General features: G+C 35.1%; 1 protein-coding gene across 4 annotated transcripts in view; it reads right to left on the bottom strand.

Annotated features, from left to right (window-relative positions):
* Positions 1-539: 539 nt before the first annotated feature.
* The window catches only part of sash1b (SAM and SH3 domain containing 1b), a 110876-nt gene continuing 101248 nt past the window's right edge, over positions 540-10167 (bottom strand). For all 4 annotated transcript variants that reach the window (XM_082142950.1, XM_082142951.1, XM_082142953.1 and 1 more), the window contains 6 exons: positions 9884-10093; positions 9154-9304; positions 6818-6949; positions 3777-4492; positions 1799-1930; positions 540-1355 (listed from right to left, as the gene is read on the bottom strand). In XM_082142950.1, coding sequence (XP_081999076.1) covers positions 1314-1355; positions 1799-1930; positions 3777-4492; positions 6818-6949; positions 9154-9304; positions 9884-10093 — 1383 coding nt within the window. In that variant the 3' untranslated portion in view covers positions 540-1313. The remainder of the gene's footprint in view (positions 1356-1798; positions 1931-3776; positions 4493-6817; positions 6950-9153; positions 9305-9883; positions 10094-10167) is intronic.

Here is a 10167-nt window from a genome sequence, read left to right as displayed (position 1 = left end):
TCTAGCATCAACAAGGCATTTTCGCCCACAGGACTGCCGCATACTGGATGTTTTTCCCTTTTCACACCATTCTTTGTAAACCCTAGAAATGGTTGTGCGTGAAAATCCCAGTAACTGAGCAGATTGTGAAATACTCAGACCTCAAAATTGCTTAAATCACCTTTCTTTCCCATTCTGACATTCAGTTTGGAGTTCAGGAGATTGTCTTGACCAGGACCACACCCCTAAATGCATTGAAGCAACTGCCATGTGACTGGTTGATATCACAATACTATATTGTGTCCTCTAGTCCCACGGACTTGACTGTACTCGATAAAGTATAAAAATGTCCAAGTCCGTGTACAAATTCACTCAAGTGCGACAAATCTGAGTTTGAGAACCCCAACTCTATTATTTACATACTATATTACACAACTTACATTTCCAACAGGTCTATGCTAATCTTAGAAGTTGATGTAAAATCAACTGTGTGTGTGTGTATATATATATATATATATATATATATATATATATATATATAAAATGAATAAAAGTTTTTAACGAATCAAAAGCTTTATTAGTTTTTAAACACATCTCTGAAAATACATTTACAAACATTCAGTTCATTCACACCACCTTGCATTAGCCCATAACAGAACAGAACCCTTCTTTACCCCATAACAGAACGTTATTGATTAAAATATGTAGCCTATGTAAATTTTTACAAGCAAAAATCATCAAATAAGTCCTATATTACAGCAGGAAATAAATATGGTTTGAAATCAATATGAACATTACTCAAAATATAAGACAATGCAGTTTACAGAGAAAATGCTTTTTTAGTTTGGGCAGATAACAAAATAATATAAAAACTGCTTCTATTAAAATATCAATATAATGATAATCTATCCAAAACAAATGACAGCAAAAGTAGGTTTCACTCAGATGAACTATTATATACATTTTCAAAGGCAACATTTATGGTTTCCACAAACTCCTAAAGAATTTGGAACTGGTGCCTTTTGATCATAACATTAAATTTGATTCAAAACCAATCATTTTTCAGTGTCCACTAGTGGAGGTTTCAAATGAAACCACAAATACATGTCAGACTACTTCAGTTTCTACTGTGCTGTCTCAAGCCTAAAAGGACAGGTAAAGAGAAATTGTAATTAGAAAAAAACTTTCAGGTGCGCATGTAAAATTCCACAAGGAGAGTCAGTGATTCATGATCTTTAAACTTCAGGAGTCAGCTGGGTTTATAATCGATCAGCTGGTATTATCCTAAGCTGCTCCCACAGTTCAGGAATCAGTACGATGTTGTCCAGAAGTGCTCAAGGGATCACACATATCTCTGACAATCCTCTCAATGGGATCTGTGACATACGAAAGAAAGTCAAAGTCAGAAACGTTTATAAAGAATGTGCAACTGACCCTTTTCACAGACAGTTTACGTTTACACCGTTATCGACATCACAAATCTAGTAAAGTTTTTCATATGGTCATTATAACACTATAACGTTACTTAACTTAAAAATTAACATGGCTGCAAGGGTGTTTCTAATACAACGGTTGAGGGAGTGACGGCAAATTTCAATATTTCTCTCAGTATTTTTTCCCTCTTGGAGAGTCATGGAAACACTATAATGGATTTTTTCCTTTTGTTATTAGTGCAAAAATGCCATTTGCTGATGACTCCCGTTCACCACTATAAAAGTTTACCCAACTATGACGATTTCCGCTTCGGAGAACCCCAGAAATGTGAAAAGGGTCCATTGACACTCATTGACTGTATGGCGTCATGAGACAGGACACTCACTGCTGTACGATGCTGCTTTAGAAGGCGTTGGACTCTTGTCTGATCAATCAGAATGGCAATGTCACCCAAAGGTTTGTCCAGATCTTCAGAATATCTCTGGATCAGAGAGAAAGGCACTCCGTAACGGCCATGCTGAAAGAAAGACAAGAGAGATCAGTAAACTATAGTACTTTGTACGCGCATGCGCACATCATTTGTTTTGCACTAATCAGTTATTCCACAAGGTGGCAACACTAGCCAAGGCCATTGTGTCACAGTAGAAACTAAATAGATGGAAAAACAAACTTAATAGATGGAAAAACAACAAAATACAGAAGACTGCAACAACAGACGCCTACATTGACAAGCCCTTGTGTGAGGGGATTATGAGATAGCTGCAACTTTAATCAAAGAAAAGTCCCTGTTTTGTTTATAGAAAGTTGAATATAACCAACGTCCCTTTAAGACTAGTCATTTCACTCGGTGGCCATCTTTGAAACACTTCTCCGGCATGCAAGTGCAGCTTCTTTTTGAATGGGGAAACATCAAATTCTCCAAAACTGTTTGCCAAGCTTACGATTAAATTTCATATTTGAAAATCACCAACGAAATCTGACAACAACTGTCTCATACATTTTGTTTCTAAACGTTCTAATCATGACAGAAAACAACATTATTTCAGGCTGGATCAAGCTAATGCGCATGCACAGTGGAAGCTCGCGTCTGACTGTTTCTATAGGAACCGGAACTTCTAACGGCAGATGCAGTGACTCGATGACTTTACCAATCGGCCATTGGCTCTTATTTAGAAGGCGGGACTTATTCCGCCATGTTGAGCGTTACACTTTTCCTCATTCAAAACAATACGAGTGATGCGTCTTGTGTTATTCTATGGTCTTTGGTCAAAGTCCCTTTCGAGGAAAGTCTGTTCACTCGGCGGCCATATTTGCAACGCCTCCGGGCAGCTATTTCAGGCATTCAATGATTCAATCTATTTGAATGGGGGAATCCTGAAATCTCAATAACTGCTTGCTGAACTCACAATTAAATAACATATTTCGAATCAGCAACATAATCTGACATTAACTGTCCAATAAATATTATTTCTTATGCTAAGCTTGAAAGGGGAGCTTGAAACGGCAACTGCAGTGATGTTATGGCTTTACCAATCAGCGATTGGCTCTTTTACTTAGAAGGCGGGACTATTCCGCCATATTGCGCATTGCAGTTTCTCCCATTCATGAGTAATATGAGTGAAACGTCTTTCTATATCTATAGTCTTTGCTTTAGTTTAAAAGAATACAACGTTTTTTTTTATCGACAAAGATGACATTTTCTAGAGCGCATGTGTCGACCGCCTGCGTTCGCGCGCTATTTAAATAGAGGCTTTGAAAGGCTAAGGGTCAGATCCTTGACGATCAAAACAGAACAAAGACAATATAAATGTCACATTTTGTTTTATGAAATAATTGCACTATATTTTGTTTCAATAATATTTATTCTTTAACATTTTATATTTACAAGTACTAAACAATATTTACCTCTAAATTATGCACCATTTATTTCTATATAATACAAATGCTAGAGTTAAACAATTTTTCTAATTTTTTTCTCCAAATAATACAGTGTGTTCAAATTAAATATATGTCTGTGCATTCTCTAGATGCTTAGAGTATTTTCAGACATAATTACTTACTTTGATCAGTTTTTGGATTTGGTTATTACAGAGCCCCTAAGGGACATGGTGGTGGAAAAAAATATGAGATGGGAGGAAAAATAATGTCAATGCTTTTGCATTCTTTGCAAAAAAAATTTGTGTTCACACACCAAGTGCGACATAAGTCATCAAGTTTTGTACCATTCCAATGAAGTAAAAAAAAATTATAATAATCTAAATGCATTACTTTTCAGTCTAAATGACCAAAGACCACCAGAGGGTTATCTGCAAAGACAACATCTGTAATATATAACATTAATCAAGTCAGAAAAAAACAGATACCTTGTCAGAATATGGCTCATCTGTGAGGTCGATGCCATCAGAGCATAACTTTTCCTCCACTAAAGTCTCCATGTTGGCCATTTTCCCAGAATGAACTTTCTTGGCCGGTCTGTAAATGAGTGACTTGGAGTTCCTGGGACCTTCCTGGCCGGAATTCGTCTTAGACGATGTGCTTGTGGAAACCTCATTTCTCCCGACGCCAGTGTCCCTGCTCTTTAATAACGGCAGTGGAAGAGGTTTTGGAGGAATTGGTGGTTTCATGCGCTGTGTGCTTGGAGGACAATCATCTACAGGAACCACTTCATACTCCACCACTGAAACGCTTGAGGACAGCTGGGCTCCATATACAATCTCTTCAGACTCAACATTCTCCTGTGCTTGACTTGAATTCTCCTCAGTACTGTCAGACAATTTTCTGTGCAGATGAAGTTCCTCTACTGAGAGGTAACGCTTCAACAGCTCAGCTGGACTAGACTGATGATCCAAGGCGCCACAACTGCGACTCAGGGGTTTTCCTCCGAGGATGTAGTGGTTCCTTCCCAGATGAAGATCCTGCATGGAGTCGACCTGCAGTGGAAGTGGAAGGTCCGGTCGGGTTTTTGGGCTCAACCTGCTGGAATGGCAGAGGGGTGGGATGGGAAACTCAGGGGAGGAGAGATGGCTGGACTCAAAGCCTGATGAGGACCTGCTTAAATGAGACGTCTTTTTGCCTTTGCCTACAAGAAGATTCACGTGAAGAAGATGTGATTCAACATGACAACAAAACACAGTTAAAAATTAGTCATACGAGTTCGAAACGACACAACTGGACATATATATATATATATATATATATATATAAATAATAATCGTAAATAATATATATATATATATTTTTTTTTTTTATCATACACTACCATTCAAAAGTTTAGGGAAAGTACAGTTTAAAAAAAATAAAGAAATTAATACTTTTATTCAGCAAGGATGCATTCCATTGATCAAAAGTTACAGTTAAGATTTATAATGTTACAAAAGATTTCTTTTTCAAATATGCTGTTCTTTTTAACTTTCTATTCATCAAAGGAAAAAAAACAGCACAACAGTTTTCAACATTGATAATAATCATAAATGTTTCTTGAGCAGCATATTTGAATGATTTCTGAAGAATCATGTGACATTGAAGACTGGAGTAATGATGCTGAAAATTCAGCTTGGCATCACATGAATAAATTACACTTTAAAATGTATTTAAATAGAACGTTTTACTGTATTTTTGATCAAATAAATGCAGTCTTGGTGAGCATAAGAGACTTCTTTAAAAAAACATTAAACAAATCTTTTAAACAGCAGCATTTTTCCTTGAGACAGATCATAGACTGACGGAAAAGATCATGCAAAGAGAAACTGATTGGTTGTGCATAGTGATGAAATATATAGTTTAAGAGTGAACAGAAAGTACTGGATGGAAAAGGAGAGGAGCAGACAGGAATAAGCAGGCGATTCAGATGAAGAGATCATAGAGTATTTTATTCCATAGCTTCTGTAATGACATTGACTGACATCTCTCCCTCGGTCAGTGACACACACACACAGAGCTCAGAGTTTCAGTCGGATCCATGTACATGGATTCTGTACGCTTTTCTTTTTTTAGCCACAGTTGCAAAGAACATGTAAGACATTTGTGGATGAATCTTACAAAATCTTAAGGACATTTCCGGGTCATATGTAATCCCAAAATCAAAGAAATAAATAAAAAGTTACATTTTGCTTAACAAAAGCGATCACTCCATTATGAACTTCTTGCACTGTGAGATTGTCATTAAACACCCTCAAACTGTAAAAAAAAATGTTCACTATTAATGTAATGCAAAAAAAAATTACAAAAAAATTAATAATTAATAATCTAATATAATTATATCTGATTAAACCATCTATCTATTCATATAGAATAATATTACAATATTATTAATACTTTTAGACAATTTCAATTAATATTTTTATTGAATTCCTATTAATTTTTATGTTAGTATTAAAAAATATTATAACAATTAGTATTAATGTATTAAAGTATTAACACGGTTGTAGTGTACTGCTTTAATTTATAGCAAATAAAAAAAAAAGTGTATTATAATAATGACAAGTACCACTAAAAATAATAGTTATCACAAAAACTGTAATGAGAATTTTCTTTTTAAATAGTCATTTAGTATTTATGTAAACATACATTTGAGGGGAAAATGTGATTAATATTGACTGTATGAAAAAAGAAAAATTGGCTTAAAACAAGCCTTTTCTTTTAATTCTGTATTTTTCAAAGTTGATTTTGGGGTGAAATGTGACCTGGACATGTTTTCATGAGTTTCACTCTTTATGTAAGACTGAATATCTCAAGACATTTTGATGTCATCGCAGCTATGATTGTATCTGTTGTCTCTAACTGTGGAGCAAGATGTATAGACTTTTTTTTGTTTTGTAAATATATCTACTTTAGCCTCATACGTTTGCATATCACAAATGATTTTTAGGCACATTTAAAGATATTGTGCAACATCATAGTATTTCTTACTAGAAAAATATACACACACAAACAGCAACGTCCCGCAAGCACAAGCAAAAAAATTATAATAATGACATCGTCAACTCTTCACAAGGGCTATTGACATGAGCATGTTATGACTAGTATTCTTTTGTTCGTCTAAACCAAAGCAAATGATATTGAACATTTATGTGATCAGAATTTCAAGCTGTAACAGTGAATAATATTGATTTAGGACCAAACTTCTTCACTCTTTTTGGTTCAACACAAATTCAGCAAATCACGCAACACGGTAGAAAGTCGGTTCTCGAATGGAAATGGGACTGAAGTGAAATCTCAATGCAAAGTCACGTCACGAGTAACTGATGCTGTGGATGAGAGATGCTCTGGTCCGCTGAATGCTGGGAATGAAAGCAGATGTCGTCCTCACAGCAGAGAGACGAGTGAAAGCAGAAGACCATGCAGAGATCACAGACAGGAGGAAGAGGAGGGCTGGAGAGTCACAGGTGAGGAAGGCTGTCATTACCGTTCTCCAGGTTCTCGTTGCTCTCGTAACAGCCCGAGTCTCGAGGAGAGTCTCCAGGCGGGACGCTGCCCTCGGACAGATGCTTCTCTTGAGAGTCTCCAGATGATCCCTCGCGCTCCGGGTCACTGTTACCTGAACAAAAAAACACCATTTTAGTTCTTTACTAAAAGATATGATTATATGAAGTCTACAATGTGATCAGGATTTGGTTCGATTTTATTGTTTTGGTATGACTGATAATTATTTTTGAATATATGCTGTAGGCGCAATTCACATGTAACATTATAAGCTTTTTCTGTTACATATTCTATAAAAATGTAATGTTGGATATGGCCTATAATAAATATTTGCAATGCATATAGTTCATATAAATGCATTTACATGCTTTATGATGCATACATAGCAAAGCAACCAAAAAAAAAAAAAAGAAAAAAAATTATGACAAACCAAATCATACACTTAAATGAAAACTTTATGTAATACATTTAATGTAGGCTAGGAGGAACAAAGTAACATTCAGCTGAAATTTAGCTTCTTAAAGGGATAGTTCACCCAAAAATGAAAATTCTGTCATCATTTACTCACCCTCAAGTTGTTCCAAACCTGTATGAGTTTCTTTGTTCTGCTGAACACAAAGGAAGATATTTGGAAGAATGTTTGTAATCAACAGATCTCGGTCCCCATTGACTTCCATAGTAGGAAAAAAATATACTATGGTAGTCAATGGGGACCGAGATCTGTTTGGTTAAAACATTCTTCCAAATATCTTCCTTTGTGTTCAGCAGAACAAAGAAACTCATACAGGTTTGGAACAACTTGAGGGTGAGTAAATGATGACAGAATTTTCATTTTTGGGTGAACTATCCCTTTAACTTATCATATTTAAATTTTTTCTCTCACAATTTTTTTTTTTTTTGAGAGCAAACATAAATTTTTAATTTAATACACCGTTTTAGGAGTATTTTAATGAGAAATAAACACATATGTATCTGGGTATTACAATAGTAATATTAATACAGTGATATATTTTTACTTCCCCTTACTGACTGACATTTTTAGGTGTATTTTGAAGTAAATATTATGTAAAATATTTGTAAAAAATATTTGTTACTTTGTATATATAAATATATAATAATTTTTAAATATATATTATAAAATAAAAATATTTACTATTATAAATATATATTAATAGTAAAAATAGCTATTGGTCCTATCCATAAAATCCATATTCAACCTACCGTTGAAATTATTTTAAACTTCTTTTATGCTCACCAAGGCAGCATCAAAAATACAGTAATATTGTAAAGAATTGTTACAAATTGATTATTGTTTAAAATATCTATTTTCTATTGAAATACATTTTAAAATGTGATTTATTTCTGTGATGGTAACTGATGAATTTTCAGCTTCATTACTCCAGTCTCACATGATCCTACAGAAATCATTCTACTATGATGATTTGGTGTCCATGAAACATTTATTTTTTTCATGATTCTTTGATGAAGCATTTATTTGAAATAGAAATATTTGATAACATGATGTCTTTACGGTCACCTTTGCTTTATTGCTGTATGTATTTCTTTATTTCAAAACTTACTGACCTGAAATGGTACACAGTAGTATACAGTATATAATACTTTTATAGAGACTTATAAATTCTTTTAGTGACTTAAATATGGTGCAGACATATTTCTCATTAATTCTATTGGTAGCACTGTTAAAATGACTGGTTAATCAGGCGGAACAGTAAAATATCTCTCAGTAGGCATGTTTACATGGACACTTTTTGTTTCAGTTGGAATTAAATCATTCTGATTGAATCCGAACTAGTGTTTACATGAAGTCTAAATAAAGAGATCTTGTTGATGTGTGTGTTTATATGTCACAAGCTTCAAAATCGGATTTGAAACTTGGAACATACTCTCCATCCTCATTTTCTTTGTTTTAAAAAACAGACTTATTTATTTATTTCAGGTCCTATTTCGGAGACGATGAGCTCACGTCATTTAGTCATTTATTATATTCAACAGCATCAGCTCGTTCTGAGTCATTACGCCATTTCTACGTCATTGCACATGCACAAAACTTTCCAGTTTCGGTTTTCAATCCGATCAGGTGTTTACATGTCCTATCGGACGGATTAGAAAGGTTTATCCCACCTCTTTCAATCAGTTTGGGTATTTTTATTCCAGTTGAGGTGTTTACATGGAGCATTTTCATTCGGATTGGACTTTTAAACCAATTGTAATCGGAATGCAACGCTCCATTTAAACGCACCTAGTGTGTGTGTGTGTGTGTGTGTGTGTGTGTGTGTGTGTTTGCGGTCGGCCTCTCACTGTCACACTCCTGCAGAAGCTCCACGGCGGTGAGCAGGACGGCTCTATGCTGAGGATCTCTGATGTTCAGCTCGTCCAGATCTTCCTCCTCCAACAGCTTAAACGTGTCCAGATCCTCATAGCCGTTAAACAGGAACGTGGGCATGTGCTCCTGCAGGACGATGAACCAGGGTTATTATTGTGTATTACAACTAAATACATATTATATATATATATTATATATACACTATAATAGTGTAAAAATAATACTAAAATAACACTACATAACTACATTAGGTAACATGAATTAATAATGAACTGCACTTCTACAGCATTTATTAATCATTTACATTTAATAATACATTATTAAAATCAAAAGTTGTATTTATTAACATTAGTAAATGCACTGTGAACTAACAAACAATGAACGTTAACTAACGTTAATACGTAAAATAAATACTGTAACAAATGTATTGCTCATAGTTAGTTCATGTTAGTTAATACATTAACTAATGTTAACAAATGAGACCTTATTGTAAAGTGTTACCGAAATATGAGATGGAATAAGTCATAGCTTTTGCGTTCCCTCGCAAAAACGTTTGTGTTCTTTGTGAGCGAACGCAACAGCATTAACCAAATCATTTTCCCTCCCATCTCATATTTTTTTGTCTTCACACTGTCCCTTTAGGGGCTCCGTAGTAAGGAACTGAATGGAGCATTATTGTGTTTTTGTAGTTTAAAGAGACATTACTTTGAGATTGATGCGCTCCAGAAGCTCCTCTACAGAGGTCGGTTTGGGAGGATGGCTCTTCCTCCTCTTCTTCACACTGCGTTTGGGTTTCTCCTCTTCCTCGTTTAGCGTCTCCACGTAGATGAACTTAAATGTTCCCACCTTGTTATTCAGCAGCCCCATCCACGTGCCCATGGGCGGCTTACTGATGACGTCGATCATATCTCCTCTCTGCAAGGCAAACGCATGCTTTAGATGCAGAGCAAAGGAAGCTGAGGGTGGGTTTATTCATGAGAAAGCAGCTG

Source organism: Leuciscus leuciscus, assembly GCF_965113295.1.
Source record: "Leuciscus leuciscus genome assembly, chromosome: 17".
Classification (NCBI taxonomy): domain Eukaryota; kingdom Metazoa; phylum Chordata; class Actinopteri; order Cypriniformes; family Leuciscidae; genus Leuciscus; species Leuciscus leuciscus.
This window is presented reverse-complemented; position numbering and strand designations above follow the sequence as displayed.